The sequence below is a fragment of the Chamaea fasciata genome, unplaced genomic scaffold (assembly GCF_029207755.1).
Source record: "Chamaea fasciata isolate MVZ Bird 193981 ecotype frontalis unplaced genomic scaffold, bChaFas1.0.hap1 SCAF_10, whole genome shotgun sequence".
Lineage (NCBI taxonomy): Eukaryota > Metazoa > Chordata > Aves > Passeriformes > Sylviidae > Chamaea > Chamaea fasciata.
The window spans coordinates 26,441,985-26,460,774 of NW_027094095.1; the positions used below are offsets into that span (position 1 = coordinate 26,441,985).

The following is an 18,790-nucleotide window of genomic DNA, read 5'->3' on the forward strand; positions in this document are numbered from 1 at the left end:
CCACTGAGAGAAAGGGAAAAAAAAGCTTTTATTTGAACACACCAAATCATGGAAGGAGCATACTTTGCTCTAAGTATTCAGGAAATAAAGAACCCATATATGGGAGGGAGAGATGGTGCTGCCTCTAAATTGAACCTAAAAGACGGAATTCAAGGAGAAGAAAAACACGGCTCATTTTCAGAATGCAGGAATATATATTGAGGTGACAATACCAATCTGTGCTAAGAGAGATGTTTCACATATTTATTGAAAGTCAGTGGACAGAAAGGTTGAGAGAGGAGCAGGAGGTGAGCTGACAGAGGTATATAAAGATAAGAGCTCCTGAAAAGGCAAAGGCAATGTCTTTATTCTTTCTCTTAATAAAAGAGTAGCAACCACCTATAAAAATGAAAAGACAAACAAGCCTAATAAAAGACTTCTGTATTACTCACATATATAACTCAGTAAACTCTAATAAAGCAATTAAAATCCAGTATTAATAACAATGCCACCATAAATTAGGATAAAACCCCTGATGTCTCAGAACACAAGACACCCACAAATTGCTTTCAGACACAAAGACACCTCCCCCAAAAACTTGTTAAAAAATGTCTATTATAGGCTTTCTACCATGGCATCTGTCTAGCAATTACTATGGCAGTGCAGCTCTGTAGCAAGAGTAAACTCATTCTTCAAAAACTTAGTGACAGGAAAACTCTTCTTTCCAATAGACAGAGGAAGACTTTCACAAAAACCAGCTTAATTGTTAATTTAATAAACCTCTGTCTCTCTTTCTCTTCCTGACTCCATTAAAAGTAAAACTGGAAATATTTTCTTGTCGTATATACAATAAGCCCTGGAAATGAATACACAACACCCTTAACTGCCAGGCTGCTGGAGAAAGCTGGGAATTTCATGGCCAAGGACACTGGTTGTTAAAAGCAAGGCTCTATATCTTGGGTATTGTATTTTTGTGATAAAGAGTTATACAGGTTTTAAAGCAGAGCTACATTTGACCTCATTCCACCTCTCCTATCAAAAACTGGCATTGTTGTGGCAGCAGTTGCTCCAAAGGTTAAAAGATACTCATCATGTATGTTAATCTTCACTGGCTAATGACTCAAACACAGCTGAAAAACACCTCAATGTTTTTTACAAGGTATTTCTCTTTCAAGCATCATTTTGTTAAATAACTATGAATTACCATCCTTTCCAACAGATGAAAAGACAATGAGATTTAACAGGAAACGTATTTTCGTAAGAAGTTGAACTCATATCCTGCATTCAAAGCACATGTTCTGACACAAGTTAATTTTCTTAAAATAACCCAATTTAAAATATTTCTGGAAAAAAGCTTCACGTTTATATACACTGGGATTTTTTTTTTTTTTAAGGTAAAACGTATCCACAATACAGATTTAAAGCACAGCTGATGGCTGTCTCACTAGACACGAACTGTAGAGTGCACCTTCTGCTCTGGACAGCGCTGAGAATTTGTCAAGAAAAGGCCAAGATCTCTGAGCACTCAAGCTGCCAAGTGCTCTCAAATTAAATCAGTTTGAAGCGGTTTTCATTAAGATGGATTGAGTGTGGCATCGTGAGAAACACTCTATCAAATGTAGTGTTTTACTTAGTGATTAAGTATATACCAGTTGATGAAGCTGCCCAAATCCTTCGTAATCCCACCACTCCAATAAACATTTAATGAGTATATAAGTTCAAAAAGCCTAGTAGAGGATTTAAACCTTCAATCTTGTTTTTATTTACTCTTGGAACTCAATTTCTCACTTCAAGTGAAGAATGCTGGTGCTCATCTGTTGCCCTGGTAAAATTAAGTGCCCTCCATAGTATAAATTAGAAGACAAGACACAGAGGTTGCAATTTCTCCAAAGCTTTTTTTTCTACTGATATTTATATATATATATATATTTAATTATTTGATGGAATTAAATTATAAAATTATGAAATAATGTGTCCCTTTCCTCAATTCTGATTTCCAGGACCCAGTAATGAAACAATTACTTTGTAGCCAGGAAAAGCAGTGAAAATAAATGATATTTCCATATTCTCATATCTTTGCTTAAAATCAGAATGTTACAATAAAAATAATGCCATTCCAATGGTGGGAAGGAGAGCTTTCAAAGTAAGGCAATATTCAGAAAAAAAAAACAAAAATCAAAAAAAAACCCCACAAACAAAAATTAATACTCTCCTAAAAATATACATATATATTTACATATGGTTTTATTGTGATGGTGACCTGGTCTGAATAAATCCCAAAATATTAAAAATGTGAGGTGACACGAACTTCAGAAGTGCTACGTAAATAGCACAAGAAGTACTCCGAGGAACAAAAAAAAAAACAAACAAAACCAAACAAACAAAAAAACAAGCAAAAAAAGTAACTGCATTGCATTAATATCAGATTTATAGGTAGAAAACTATTTATGAAAATTCTTAATGAGATTTGTCCACTATTACACTGATACACTGTCAGCCATTTCTGATGACATGACAAAAAATTAACTTCCCAACACACACCCTCTCCTTGTTCAATTCATGGGATTTTTTTTTCTCTGTGCAAATGAGAATATGAAAATAGTCACTAAACTTAGAGTGTTAAGGATGTGTCAACTTCAGCTATATAGTGTGGATTTATAACTCTCACACTTATCAGAACAGCCCCACACATAATACAGACGCTCTTTCCAATATGAATAACTACATTCTTCATTTTAAAATTAAACATCTATCAAGAAAACAAAAAGTAAATTTAAACAGCATGATTTTCTTGTTTGTGTTTCAGCTTTATCTGTGCTTAATTATGCAGGGTTTTGGGTTTCTCCTTAGTGAATCAAGTCACCAAAACTTAAATAAACTGTCCCCACTCTAATTTTATTAAAATACTGATTTTAAAACTGTGCATGGAATAACAGAAACTTGAGATGCCCGGTTGGATGTACAGAAAAACTAAACAACCAAATCTCAGTACTGGAGCGTACTTGGCAGATAAAGGCTGTACAAAGAGGGGAAAAAAAGCACACTGTATTTCAGAGACCTTTCAATTTAAATTTACAATTTCATTAGCCATTCTTCAAAGGAGTTACCAACATGCAACAGTGAACTTGTCAACCATAAGACTCACAGGCAGGGTTATCTGGTGCTAGGACACCATTATTTCAGGAAGAAAAGGGAGGAGGGGAAAAGAAGAAGAGTAGCTTTGACAAATAAGAACTCTAGTAAAAATACAGCTTGAATGATTAGGAAGCATCAGTTATTCACTGCAAGTTCAGCAACCACCAAGGTAAGTAATTATTTTAGCCACGCAACTGAATGAGCACAACTCTTCTTGAACAATAGAAGCGAAACAACTCCAAAATGTAGCTCAGTTTTTCAAAAATAAAGATTAAACCCTTAAAGCGATTTCCATTCCCCCACTGTATTAAACGAAGCAGTTTTACTACACACTTACATCTCTAGCTTTCCCATAGAAGGCTTCTTGAAAAGCAGCCTCTAATGATCCAATAAAATAAACAGGATGACAGTCACCATATCTATTTGAGATAAAATTTCCAATTAATAAAAAATGACAAAATCAAGTAATTTCAATATTCTATCTTTTCATATATTCTGTAAATATAATGCATTGGCTAAACGTTTAGAAAAATGAAGCACTACACTTCTGAAAGACAGAAAGGAAATATTTAGGACTCATTTGTTTTCTGACATTGAAAAACTCAAAGTAATGAACTGCTACCTTACAAACTTTATCACAAAAACATTCTGTTTAACATGTAGATACCTTAAGTTCTACACTATCTTCTATAAAATTTTTCAATCATAACTTATTTCCTTTATTATATTCTTAAAGGTTAATTGAAGGCTATTCTTGCATTACACATTAACGCATCTCATACACATAAAGGAATATTTCATCACAGGAGTGAAAACAGAAGGCACATAAACTTTGCATTACTTTGCAACTTCTACCTATTTAATGAAACAAGCAACTGTTTAACAGTGCTTGATTTGGTAGTATAAAGTTTTTTTAAAATCTAGAATTTCTATATTTTTTTTTAAAGTCAATATTCACCAAACCACTTCGCTATTGTGAAAACTCTTACAGCAACTATGTATATATTTTTCAATATTAATCAGTTTCAGCTTTTCTGTTCCTGCATATCACAATAAAATTATCATATATAACATGTCTTTCTCATCCTTGTGGACCTTCACATAACTAAGTAATGGTGCTACATAGTGGCAAAATAAATAAGTGAAGAATCAACCACTCCAGCTTATGCTGAGAAATAATTTTATTTCAGAAGCAGTTCTAGTAGCAGAGTTAGAATTAAAATAAATCAGATTAGGATGTCTAAATGTGCTATAATCACAAGAAAACATGTACACTTGGTTTATTTTTATTTTCATTATTTACTAACTTCAACTTAGTTTATAATAAGAATGGCACAGTTAACAGGCTAAGCTTACCTTGAAGAAAACTCTGCTGTAAATTGTAATAAGGCATCTCCTTCATTTTCAGCATTTTCTGGCACTTAAAAAAATGAAGAAAAAGAAATGCAACTTTATGAAAACAGGTTGCAATATGCAAACACATTCACATCACAGGTATTGCATGTTCCCAGCTTGCTGAAGTGTTTCCAAGAGACCATATAAAACTTCATGGAAGACTATCGACTATGAACCTTTCCAAAGACAAGAAATTTCCAGAGGGTCTCATGAATATATTCAGGTTTTCCAAACAGTAAAATCCTCAGGTCCAGTGTAATGTGATGTATCACTTGTTCAGAGTTAGCACTCTGGATTTACTTTAAGGATTGAAAGGCTCGACCCTTCCTATCCATAATGTTTAAAAGTTTTCCACATTATTACATTTATTTGCTGTCAAAAAACTTCTAATGAAGGAACACTAATGCAAGCCATAAAGAGATGCAAGAATTGCACGTAGGAGGTAACTGACTGCTCCTGCTCAATCCTTCTCATAATTCAAGGGCAAATAATCACTAAGAAACTTGATTAACATAATGACTAAAACATTAATCAAAAATAGAATCTGTAGAATTTTCAAAACAGGGAAGTGGAAATCTAGTTATCTACAGGTGCATTTGGATAAAGATCACAATTTCTCTGACTTTATTTGTTACTCATCAATTTTAAGTTAAATTATTATTCTTCAGTTGAAAGGTTCAAAATCTCCCTCCATGGAAAGGTGCTTTTACAGTTGCCAGTTATGTGTGCAGTATTTTCCTTTGATACGTCCATCAGACATGACATTCAAACATGAATTCTGCCATTCCTATCAAAAGATACTTTCCAGTTTCTAATTCTGCAGACTCCTCACACCTCTCTGCTTTCACCTCTGCTGTACAACCTCCAGTTAATCTTAACTCTTACTCATTGGCGATTTCCTCAAGGCAGATGATGCTACTCCAAACATTTCTCCATCATCAACTCCAAACTCAGTAGCATCTTCAAAGTCATCTCCATCACTATCACTAACCATGTGAACATCAGTGCATTGCTGTATAAAAACAAAACCCAAAATCCACTGTAAGCTTCTATTTCAGACATTTTCAGTGAAATACAAAACACATCCACAGTGACAAATACTTACATATTTCTATAGACACATAATATACTGCAGTTTAATTTACCATTTCATACAGTATTATCCAAGGTAATTTTTAACAGAAGTCTGGTTGACAGAAATATTATGTGACAAAATGTGTTATTAAAGAATTTCTGCATACACATAGTTGAGCAAATTTTATCCAAAGTTAAGGCTGTTTTCCGTTTAATGGTACCAGGTCTCACTGCATAAGAAAGAGTGAGAAAAGCCACACAATGATGGCTTTTATATTGGTATTTGGCATACCAATATAAAGGAGAAAAATCAACATTTTAGTGCAGGGAGCTAAGGACTCATCTCCCACAGTCAGACGCTCTGCTGGGATTTGTTTGCTTTGTTTTTCCTCTTTTTCTTCCATGACTCATCTGCCCAGTTCCTCACTTTGTCACAATTACGTGCTGCAGGAACTGTAAATGGATTGTTGTAAGATGCAATTCTATTGACACACTTGACAGCAGGAGGGATGGTGACCACTGCACACCGAGATGTCCCTGCCTCTTCCTAGAGCAGACTGCTAAAACAAAGATGATGTCCTTACCTCCTCTGACTGCTCCCTTGTTTGTACAGGTGAGGATCTTCTTCCAACTGTGAGTCGATGGCAAGGAAAAGTCAGTCCAGACACAGCTAAAGTCATCTGCAAAGCAAGCAATGGTTCTTCATTAAAGCCACAGTTCTCAATTAAAGGCGTGGGGGAGGGTTTAAGGTTGTTCAGAGATTCAAATTAAAGATTGTGTTATTTAAAGACAGATTAAGAAGCCTAAAAAACTAAAATTATTCCATACATTAAAATATTCAAGTAAACATCAACTGAGTTTTATTGAGGTATATGCGCAGAGTATCAAAACAAACTCCACGGAACTGCAAACTCCAAAGTGCCTTGAGTTATTATTTTTTCCTGAATCAGTACTGAAGTTTGAAATGTTACTGTCCATGCCAACTTTTACAGTGCTATGCTTTGATGATGCTTGCCAATCAAGAAGCAATTGTTAAAGATGCTAAGTATTGATACAAGTAATTAAAAACAGTTAAATCATCTTGATCTTTTGAAAGATCTGTTGATCAGCAGACATTGCAATAGACACAACCACACTGGCAACTTAAAAAATACATTTCTTCTTCTTTCTGGTCATTTCAAATGTCAAAGGTGCAGACCATGTTCCTCATACGAACAAAGACACACAACCCAAACTGGTGACACTGCAGTCAGCACAGTCCACAGGATGGATGTTCAGTAGCCAGTGCCAACAGAAACAGCACTTCTGCCCTTTGCTGTATGCCTAAATCTCAATGTTCAAGAAGTACCAATAGAAAAATTCTACTGTCATTTGAAAGACAAAATTACTATGGTGCCTGTAAACACACGGCAATAATATTTGAAAATCTGGTCCTATATTTCATTTAAAAATGCTCTAATTATAATGCCTAAAAATGAGAACTGTCCACTCTGTGACCAGAACCACCTGTGCCATCCTGCATTAAAAGCTTCTGTCCAGCCTCCTGCCACTTCTGGAGAGCACATCAGTCCAGGAGAAGCAAGCTTGATGACCACAAATAGCAATTTCAGAAGCATCGAAGACCTATCTGGGCCCATTTTACAATGTGAGTAGCTGTTAAATAAAGGTAATTGATTATTTTTGGCAGTGACAAAGTATTTAATGCTATGCAATTTTCAGTGATGTGGAGAAGGGTAGTCCTGGCTGTATGTTTAAAACATAATTTCTAATGGTTCTTTCAGATGAAACACAGAGAGGACAGAAAAACAGCAAGAGACTGTAAAACTTGTTAGTATTTTTGCAGGGCACAGAATGAAAGATTTCCATTTTACATTTCATAAATATAGCACTCTCCTAACTAGACTGTAAAAACATTAAGGTAAAATAAATTTCAATCATTCTCAACAAAAATCCAAGAACAACTCATAAGCCTTAAATTTCATTTACTGCCATGAGCACTGAAAATACCCCATCTATTTTTTTATACATAATTCAGAGCGACTTTCTCACTGGTCTGCTAGAACTCACAAAGATTTAATTTGCTGCAGGTTGAAGCAGGCTGATTAAGCAGGCTGGTTACCAAATGAATGTTAACCTGTCTGAACTAGCCTACTGTCACATTCTCACAGCAAGGTTAAACACAAGTTTAGCCGTGTAAAAAGCCCAGCAATTGTCTTAAAGGAAGTGAGTTATAATACTCTGGAGCAAATGAAATATTAAAGACGACACACAGCTCTAGGCCAATTACCTATGAAACTCCTGAGACAAGAGCATAGGAACTGCATTCTCTGTAATAATCCACCATTTCCATTATTATTTTTATAAGCTTTCAATAATAAACAAAACCCAACTGTTATAAAACCTGAAACTTTGCCCTGTAGTTATCACACTGTATGAAATGCTGGTAAAACACACACACACACACATTAACCACACACAGACTACAGTTCCTTCTCTCACAGCATCAAATACCCTGACAGATGCCTGGAAAGGCTCCCGGGCTCTTTTACGTGCACATTAAAGAGAGAGTGGTAAGATCAAGCCGGCAGTTATTGTGCTGCTTCATCACTTGGCCCAATTGCAGGGTGTTGCAATTCCAATTTGCAACCCTATATTATAGTGTCAAAGCGTCTCTCAAACATGAGCTAACAGCAGAAGGGGTTCCACATCAGAGCCTGTTTCATCCTACTCTCCAGACAGTTGCTGGAATGTTGGGGGTTTGTGCACACTGGTGTGAGAAATCACCCTTTCCTTTGTTTTGGGGTTTGTTGTTTTTTTTCTGAGAAGCTGGTTTCTTTTTTTTTTTTTTTTTTTTTTTTTTGTTTTGTTTTGTTTTTTTGGGGTTTTTTTTCAAAAGAAATAGCAGCTCTGCCTTCATTCCAAAATAAATGAGAGGCATCAACATTCTTCTGGAATGAAGTTATCTTCATCCAAAGACATAGAGTTCTCTTCCAAAGCAAGACTCTTGCACCACAAAAGCTCAAGCTTTATTTTGGGAATCATAAAAACATCAAGACTAGGCAAAAGACTGTTCCCCAGGCAGCTCAGCAAACCTTTCCCTGGTACTGTGAATGCAGGCCAAGGTACTGATGGGAGCACCACTGAAGTGTCCCACTGGCAAGACCTGCAGATCTCACCCTGCTCTTGGAGAGGTTTTTCTTTCTGAATACTCTACCTGCCACCTCCCAAACAGAGATGCAGAACATTATCATTGCAATAAATTTCAGCCACCTTCCCATGGGAATGGACAAAATCTTTATACCAACCCCATAACTGAAAAAGCTGGTTTGCAGCCTGAGTACTTGATTACCCACATTCTCCAGCTTATGAGCCCATCTGGCTGTGAAAAAAACCTCTAAAGTCAGTCACTTCTCTGAATTTTTCTTTTTTTGCATGAAAATCACCACTATGTGGGTACCAGAGCTTGAATGGGGGGATGGTTTCCACATGCACAAGAAAAGACATTGAAAATGCATTTGCAGGACTCGTGCATGAATGACAAGCTAGATATAGGTCATAAAAGAAATAATACACTAAAGCAAAGATAATTTTTTTTTTTAGGCAGGGAACCTATGCATGTGCAAACCAAACTGTCTCAGAACTGAAAGGAACATGAGGTGGAAAGTGAAACAAAACCAGAAATAAGGAAAACTACTTGCAAAAAGTAACTCCAGAGCCAGATCTTTTGTCCAGCACTCTGTAGACACTGCTTGTGCTTATTTAAAATTTAAGTAGTCTCCTATTTGGCTTCCTATAGCTTTTAAGAAGAATGACAATAAAATTGAAGATTTCAACTATTTCAGGGAGAGTGGCAGGAGAGTCTCCTTTTAGGAGACAGCAGAGATGCTAAATGGATTCAATATCTCTGGTATTCAAAAAGGTAATGGTACAACCCGGACTAAAAGTGCACAAAAGGTTACTTGAAATGGACTTTAACTACAAAGAGGAAGATCACTACAAAATCTAACAATTTAGAGAGGAAAGAAATAGTCCGGTGCTCACTTGTGCTTTCCAGCTCTAAGAAACTAATACTATTTGTAAATGCTCAGTGTGAGATGATTTGTTATTCAATTCCCAGCATTAGCAATTGAGGGAGAAAATTAAGCAGCATCTTTTCTGATCCAAACATGCAGGATTCTTTGTCAACCTTCCAGATTAACCCAGAAATATTTGCCAAATCTAGAGTGAGACCAGATGCTTTAAACAATAAATTATTCTTCATGTTAGAAAGTATTAGCTTTATGTAGAAGCTTCTAGAAATGCAATTCAGAACAACCTAAACCCACTATTTTTTCCCAAATATTTCATGACACAAATATGTCTGCAGGAGAGAAAGAAATCACTGAGGGCATGTAATTCCAGAGTGCTGCCATCTCATGCCAAGAAAAATATGAAAAATTACAAGCCCATAATCTCAAAACCTTGTATCTTCTAGAAAGAGTTTGTTGGCACAATTTAATTCCCACTCTTGCAGACTTCTGACATTAAAACTGAAGGAACAAACTCAGTCTCTTGTACCAGTCCAGAGACATTTAATCAAGATGCTGAAGATGTGAGAAAGATAAACAGTAGAAGGAACATGAAGGAACGATTCCAGCAGAGAACTCCAGCTGCAGAATTCACTCCACTGAGAAATGCTGATACAAAAATTATGAGCTTGGTGGACTGCATCAGGAAGGGAGTAATTGGATATGACAAATTGGCCTTCCTCATGTTCAGCCACACACTGATGGAGACAAACAGCATCTCAAGAGAGATTTGAATGGCAAATACACCTAATGAGGAAAGTGAAGGAAGCTGTAAGAGCTTTCTAATGCCTTACAGAATATAGCTGGGACATCTAAAGTGTCCACCTTAAAGCAATAATCTGTAAAGAATGGGACATTCTTCCTCATCCTCTGTTATTGAGGGCTTGTGCTGTTCACAGGATACTTGCCATCAAGGGAAAGTATAAAGGGATAAAGCTTTTCATAAACCAGACCTATTCAGAACAAGCAAGTAGAATGTTTAAGGAAATCAGGAATATTGGTTTATTTTGTGCTCTTTGTTAAACTTGTGATTGTTACATGAGCAATGAGGGTTTTGAGGTTTTGGAGTGTGTGGGCACTCTGATTTGCTTCAATGTATGTTAATGCATCTATCTGAACATACAGACACCTGTTAATCAGGGCAAGTTATTAAATGGAGCCCTTCAGCTGTACTACCCAGTACTTGCCAATTTAAAAAAACCCCGGCTTCTGGCTGCTTAAAAGACCACTGTTTGAGACACTGTAACAAGGTAATTTTATTGTTCAAACTACTCAAATGACAAATTCTTTCCAACTCACTGGGGAGGTATTTTTCCATGACAAAATATTTTCTAATACCATTTTTTTGGCATGAAGTATATAATCTTGATCATTTGTTCTCAGAAATTCAAAGGTCAAACTGTAAATATTACAAAGCATCAGAGAGAAATTCAGAGAACACTTGATCCATGCACAAAGGAGAAGATTCTGTCAATGATGCCAGATTTTACTTGCACACACACACCAAGTGCAGCAACAGGCATTATCTGACAATGGCAAGCCGAAACCTTGCAGAGGACGAACCTTCTGGATTTTTAATATTAAAAGATCCTAAAAAGAAATGTAATTTCTGCATAACTTCACTGCTGTGAATCAGTCCAATTATTCAAGCAGTTGAACTTCTAATAGAGAATTGTGCTTGGCTGCATACCATTCGCTTCAATAGGAAACTAAAGAGAACTCTCATAGCATGATATTCTACTGAAGTAAAGGGAAAAAAATCCATTTACTGCTTATAATACTCAGAGATAAAGTAAGCAAACAAGATTCTGGTGTACAAAATAAAAAGCATGTTTTCCGATACTTGACTCTCCCCCATAAATCTCCTATAAAAAGGGCTCATTCTAAAGGTTGCTTAGCAGGCTGCAATACACACATGGGGGTTTTTAATACACATTTATCACACAAAATTTTTTCAATCAGAATCGAATGCAGTGTTACCCACAGACTGAAACCTAATCCTGGTTCAAATACTCCATGTGACAGCCCTTACATGGTGCCCAAAATGTGAGCTGCTTACCTTTTCCATTTACTAGTTTACTCACTGATACATGGCTTAAGAATAAAGAAATAAACATGACCAAGTACATTTCATAACACTCAGCTATTCAAAATAACTTGAGAGGTGCCTGTAGAAAATACTCAATGACTGGCAGGTGTCTCCTCTTTGAAAATTTTATATATATATAGATATATATAGATATATATATATATATATATATATATATATATATATATATATATATCTATCTCCTTTATATATATATAACTCTCTCTATATATATATTTATAAATTATAATTAATTATCATTATATAATATATAATTAATTATAACTAATAATTATCTATCTATCTATATCTATATCTCCTTTTTCTCATTGGAATAATTACCATGATGTTTTTTTCCCCTCATCAATAAGAGAAGGGATAAGAATAGAGGGCTGAGCAAGGAACATTATCAAGTATTTCAATTTTCATATTAAATTTACTATTCTGTTATGTGACCTTTCATTATAGCATAAGCTAATTTCCTGAGTATGATAAATGCCAATTTATTGGATGGATGGATGGATGGATGGATGGATGGATGGATGGATGGATGGATGGATTTTCTTAAAGATACAGGAAAAAAAGTTGCATTTTGAACACAACTACATGAAGTCTAAGAAGGAACAAAAACTTTGAGAAGGAAGAAAAACTCTAGAAGGATCGTTTCTGTCCTTGTTGTTCTATCAAATGTTCTTTGTATATGGTATTATTAGATGGACTTGGATACAAAGTATTTTAGGGATCAAATGCTTGCGTTGCCTAAGTGCACTAACAGTAGGGAAGGTAACAAGACAAATTATAAACCAATCTAGTTGGAACATCTAGGAAATACATTATTCTTCCTGCTGTTTACCATCGGAGCTAGATTGGTGGCTGCTCCACAGCAGAGGCTTACTCACATTTCCATTTTCCTTTTGTAACCTATCCTTTTCAAGATTCAAAAAGCAAGGAAAAGCAGGGAATATTTGTATGGTGGACAGGATTTAGCAATTAATGTGGCATATAGGAAAAATCCAAGTGTACAAGGCAGGGGGGAGAGGTAGAGCAAATGAGTGAAGTTCTGTTTCTGCACTTGAAATACAAGAGTAGGAAGTTTTTCATTAAACAGTTGAATAAAATTGTTTCTAAGTGCATTGAGCATAGTCCTTGCATGTGAACATTGAAGCAGGAGCAATAAGACTATAGGAACTCTGGTAATCTTTTGCAGTTCTCCAGAGTTTATCAGATGGCTCCACACTCTTTCCTGGCTGGAGGTCCAACCAGAGAAACCAATCCATGCAAGAAGGAGGTGGTGGACTCCCGAACAACTCATGCCATTTCTCAGGCTACTCAAAGTCTCATCATTTCAAGAAAAATGATACTATGACATGAGAGAGTTTTCATATAAGCTTGTTCTTGGCATGGCTGCAGTTCCTGGTGTTCAACCAGGCATTATTAACAGTGTGTGGGCAGCCTGCTATGCTCAGACGAACCCTCACTGAATTCCTTGGGAACAAACAGGTGGTCAAAACTTCCAAACTCATCACTTGTCTCTGTATAATTATTTAATACATAACCTATCTTCTTTTCAATGTATAATCTCACAAAGGCAAAGTGATACATGGTTTTAGAATTCCTGCATGTTCATGTTTAAAAGTTTTGTTAACAGCTTCAAGAGATTAAAGATTTTCTGTGAAATAATGTTTATCGTTTGGCTTGTTTTTTCTCAAAAGTTAGCAAGTATTTTTCCAGTAGTAACAGACTGTAAAATTAATTCTATCCATACTGAAATACATAATATACACAAACCAAGTGTTACCACACCAACAAAGAGCAAGCATCCCAATGTAAAATGAAGGTACGTTGCAATTCAAAAAGCAAATCTATTAAATACATTATTTTAGTCGACTGAACCAAAGGTTTTTTGTACTATGCAATTAATTGATTCAGATTTACCACCCAGAACTGAAGGGCTCTCTTCAGTCTGTACTGCTCAACTAGACATTGTAATCCAAGTTCAGTACATAATATTAAAAAAAAAGAAATCAAACATCCAAAGTTCATCTGCTGCCATGTAAGCCCTTATCCCTCCTTGAATAACAATAAAAAGTGAATGTAATTCCACATTAGTCACTTTGTCTTTTGACATCAAATAGCATTAGCTGGGAAAAACAGTCAAGTATGCTTGAGGTTTGTTTGTTTTATTAAACTATTGCACAAATACGAAAATGAACAGAGGAGTCTAAAAATTTTGACAGCCCTTGAAATTAACTTCCTCTGGAAAATAACTTCATTTTCATTATGTATCTCCAATAAAAAGAAAAAAATCTTGACAGGTATTCAACATTTCGTTTTAAACACTAACTGGATGAAAAACACCATCTCTAGCGTGGAGTGTGTTCAGGTTATAAATCAGTAATGCTTATTTTAACTCCTCACAAAGTGTTGTTGAGATAATTACTGCTGACAGCTTTATTCAAGGTTCATTTCACTTTTTCTACTATTTTTCCCCTGTTAGAAGTTCATCAGGGCCCATGGGAAGATCCACCCCTCACACCTGTTAGGGTTCTTCATGTTACTGAGGCCAGTTTGGACACGTCACTTCAAATTAGCATTGTGCCAGAGCGCTGTGACAATTACTTATCGCAGGTTTAACTTGAAAAAAAGTTTCTAATCCAGCCACAAGAACAGTGTCAGAGTACGTAATTTAAACCTGTCAACACAGGTTGCAGGAAATTCATTCCAAGGATTTCAGTCATGTTCCCATGGTAGATCTCTGAACTATAATGAAGCTTGAAATCACAAAGGAATGTTGTAGACTTGAAACACAGAGACCAAAAGTTAAAAAAGCTCTGAACTGAAGGAGGGAAAAAAGTGTCTGAACTATTATTCATGCTGTAAAATTTGATAAATTCTTCAGATTAGGATTAAGAGACTGCCGTGTTAATTCTCCAAAATTCCAAAAGGCTGCTGCATAGGTATCTTATTTTGCTGCAGCGTGAAGGCACAATCCTGGCAGATCCTTACATGTGCTGAAAGCAGACGTATGGTGAAGCAGCTCTGCAATCATCTTGAGGATGGTGTGGGAGGCTGGAGGAGATCCAAGGCACAGTGAGGAGGCCACTAGTGTCCTTCAGACACCAAGGGAGGGATGCTGGCACTGCAGCAGCAACCACTCTAAAGGCAGCTCCACAAAACACAAGGAGATTCTTGTGAGCTTGAGAAAAAGTGGTGCCTGGTGCTCTGGGAACACCCAGGCCTGGTGTGCTGCTTGAACACACATGCCAATTTTTGCTACGGCCCCTGTTAATCACCAACCGTGTTACTGTGCATCTACCCCTCTCGTTTGCTGGCTGAATGAAAATTATCCCTGGTTTTGATTATTTCTCATTTGACTGAGCCTAGTTAGGCAAATTAGGAATTAAAGCAGAAGGACAGCTACTGTAGTACTTCATGTTGCTTCAAACCACAAATATATTTAAAGGAAACAAAAAGAAAATAATATTTCCTCGTACAACAGATTCTGCTAAAAAAGAGATATACTTGAGAGACTGAAATAAATACCCATGATCACTTACAGAGCTCATTCTTGTTAGACAAAAACTGTAAATATTAAAAAGGATGAAAAATCTGCCAAGCCATTTGCAGCTATTTGAAACACAGGGTAACAGAATTAAATAAACGCTGAAAGACCTGGAACACAGTTAAGTATAGACCATGAGGCTAATTGTGGATCTTGAGTTAATTACTTTCCACTGATACGTTTTCTCAATGGTCTTTTACATGAGTTTTTTCTTTCCTCAGTCTGAACCCCAAGGCAATTCAGCGTGCTAGCCTCCAAACTCTCGGTGATTCATTGTGTACTTCTGCCTTAGGATTTTTAGTTCATGCAGAGAAAGCCAGGCTTTCACATCAAGTTGATGTTAATGTGCACTGACAAAGCAACAGTAAAGGAGCTTCATGTTTGTCACAACGTGCACTCTTTAATTTAGTAATTGCTTTATACTGATATGCAAATAATGACACATTTCCCAAATTTCCAGCTCCTCAGCAATGCTTTGGCTAATTACTCAGTGGTTAAAACTTATGCATGTAAATTGGTTCAGTGAGTTTATTAATAAGTACACCTGTGTGAACTGATCTATAAAACACACATGCCTGGGAACAGGTCATAATTCACTGTACATTCCTGAAGGTCTCTGGAATTGAATAAAACTATTCTTTAACTAAAACAAGAAAAATTACAACTAATAGAGTGTTACTCACAGATAAACTGGGATTCCCAACCTTTCCTAAGCTAAAGAAAGACTGTCTTTGGGTGACAACAAATACCAGGAGTCAAAGCATCTATCAAGAGAGGGATCAAGGTAAAGAAAAGAAAAGGTCAATACAAAAAAAAAAAAAAGGACAAGAAGCCCTCTAGCACCTGAAAACATGGGAAAGGGCCAGCATCCACTCACCCATCAGCTCTCTGTGGACCGCATGCTTTGAAGTTTGGTTATAGTGTTTAGTGGTACTGTGTACCCCTACTTTCGATACGCTAGTATGAAGAATTCAGCTGCATTTAACATGGCTTCAGACTCTTAACAATTGCAAAAATACTCAACAGAGTTAACCTGTCTTCCTGTATTTCCTTTCCTCAAAATTGTCCTGTTTTGTTTGCTGGCTTTTATGTTCCAACACAGTCTGTTAAACTTCTGGTATTTTTCTTTATGTAACTATGTAACTGCCATAGAATAGACAGTATAATAATTGTTTTTACCAAGTCTGACCTCAAACCACTTATTTTTCACTATTCAGAAGAGATACAAAACCATTAACAGGTTTTTAAGCTCAGGAAAATGTAAAATAATAAACAGTAAACTAACGGCAGTTCATCCACATCACATATTGCCCACAGATATTCACAGATACACCTTGGGAACTGTTTTGCATTCACAGAGTATCAGCCAAATACTTGGCACATTCCTGGTCTATGGTGGGATGCCATTTACTTCACAACATTGTACAACGCTTTGGATGGCAGAGAAGTGCCTGGATATGCTTCCAGCACTATATAATTCCTTGGCACAGTTCAAGCAGCTGTGCTAGCAGAACTGCTTCCAAAAAAAAGCTTCAAACACCGATAGGATTTTTATGCTGCCTCTTCTTCATGGATGTGGGAGGAATTGGATTTTTGCAATGTTAGCTCTTTAAAACACAGTGCTACTGACTTCTAAAAATGAGTTTCCAAAAAGGATGATTGTTTCCTATTTTCGTTTCTCTTACCTAGAATGTGTATCTTCTAGTGAAGTTCTGCTCTGCTTATAATAGTGGAGCTTCATTACAAAGAAACAAGCACCACTGTGATAATCCTCCACGAATAATGCAATTACCACTTATCAAACAGGTGTCTGCTGTATTCCAAGGAGATTATCACTTCCTATTCTGCTCTCAGAGAGCACAGAATAAAAGAGAAGCTGCTACTATTAAACGACTAAGGGGAAAAGGAGTCTTTGATAACAGCTCCTGCCAGCATGTCTCAGCAGGGCATGAAGCAAATGTAGTCTTTCTATAACAACTTGGCACTGAAATGAGTATATTGAGTTAAAGCACCTAAATAAGACCACTCTTGTTAACTCAATCTGAAGCATGTTTCTCTGTTTCTCCATGGAATATTCCAAGAATCTCAGCACCTCCGGTCTTATGCCAAACCATGCCCTTTGTGAGTAGTTCTGAAGAGGAACTCTGCCTGCTCCAGCAAAAATGGGCTGCAGAGCTGCTCCATGAAACACATCATCTTTCAGAGACATTTCTGTGACAATCCAGGACTTGATGAAGGTACAAAAGGATTTCCCAGAGAATTAATCTTTTTACCAAATGTATTTGTAGGTAAAACCACAGATGGGTGTAACTGATCAGCAAAGGCAATTTTTTAGCTTATTTTCAAAGCAGCTTCTTGACTAGGAGTTATCTCAGGAGTGGATCTCTAAAACCAAGAGCAAAAGCACTCTCTTATGAAATCTGGGATACAGCTCAATGTACAGAAGGTGCTATTACTACATGGCAAAACATGTAATAGGTTTGGAAACAAGCCCAGCTGAGCATCAAGGGCAGACGAGGAGTGAAGAGAGTAAACAACTACACACATGCAGGACACAAGAAGCTACTTTAGTTACTGGGGATGTCAGAAGTTGTGAGGGGCAGCAACTGTTCATAGGTAGGTGCTCCAAAGAAAGTAGGACACTGTGATCCTGTAAAACCCTGTCCAGTGAAGATTACCACTGTTTTGGTATAAACTCAAGGAAGAAGTGTAGCTCCTGCTGCTGTCTCTGTTGGGACACAAAAAGCTCCAATGCAGTTTGTGTGCGTGTAGATGGATAGGTGGAGTGGTGGTGTGGATACAATATACTCCCCCAGCACCATGATGTACTGCAGGGATCTGGATTGCCCTGATCTACCCTGTAGATGTTTCTCTATGCATATAGTCATTTCTATCACATTTTGATTTGTAGGTTCTGTCAATAGAAGGACAGAAATTGGAAGGAATGCTGAAGCAGCAATATTAAAGTATCAATCTCAGTCAGTCCTTGTTTATTAATTTTAAACTCTACTCTCTTTACAAGTTTTATGAACATGACATTTTTAATAAAAATAACTTTCATGTCTACCAGTTTCAAAGCAAGAACAGCTAAAAATGTCTCAACAGATCAAGCAGATTTGTCAATCTCTTGCAAAAGAAGAAAGCAGTAAAAGATGACAAATAATTATGTCTATAGCATCACTGCTGTTCCTTATGCTTTAAAATTACAGTGACAAAAGAACTTAGTATTGAACAAATTATTTGCTAACAGTAACCTCAAAATTTGCTACCAGCTTTTCCTAAAAAACTAAGCTTGATTAGAATAGCTTGCACTGAAATGGGGTGGAATTTTGGTAGAAACCAATACAATTTTAATTGATGATGCTCATACCAGCACTGAATTTGACTTTTTGAGTCCTTGTTGAAAAAGATCATAATGCACTTTGCAAACTCATTTAAATTGTCATTCTTGAGATTAAATGCAACAGGTGTTTAGCAACACAATTACCC

The 18,790-nt window shown here is 36.4% G+C and overlaps 1 protein-coding gene across 2 annotated transcripts in view; it reads right to left on the bottom strand.

Annotated features, from left to right (window-relative positions):
* The window catches only part of FAF1 (Fas associated factor 1), a 151,291-nt gene that overhangs the window by 46,495 nt on the left and 86,006 nt on the right, over window positions 1–18,790 (bottom strand). For both annotated transcript variants that reach the window (XM_066192794.1, XM_066192795.1), the window contains exons 9-12: window positions 6,168–6,263; window positions 5,395–5,521; window positions 4,471–4,534; window positions 3,452–3,533 (exon numbers count right to left, since the gene is read on the bottom strand). In XM_066192794.1, coding sequence (XP_066048891.1) covers window positions 3,452–3,533; window positions 4,471–4,534; window positions 5,395–5,521; window positions 6,168–6,263 — 369 coding nt within the window. The remainder of the gene's footprint in view (window positions 1–3,451; window positions 3,534–4,470; window positions 4,535–5,394; window positions 5,522–6,167; window positions 6,264–18,790) is intronic.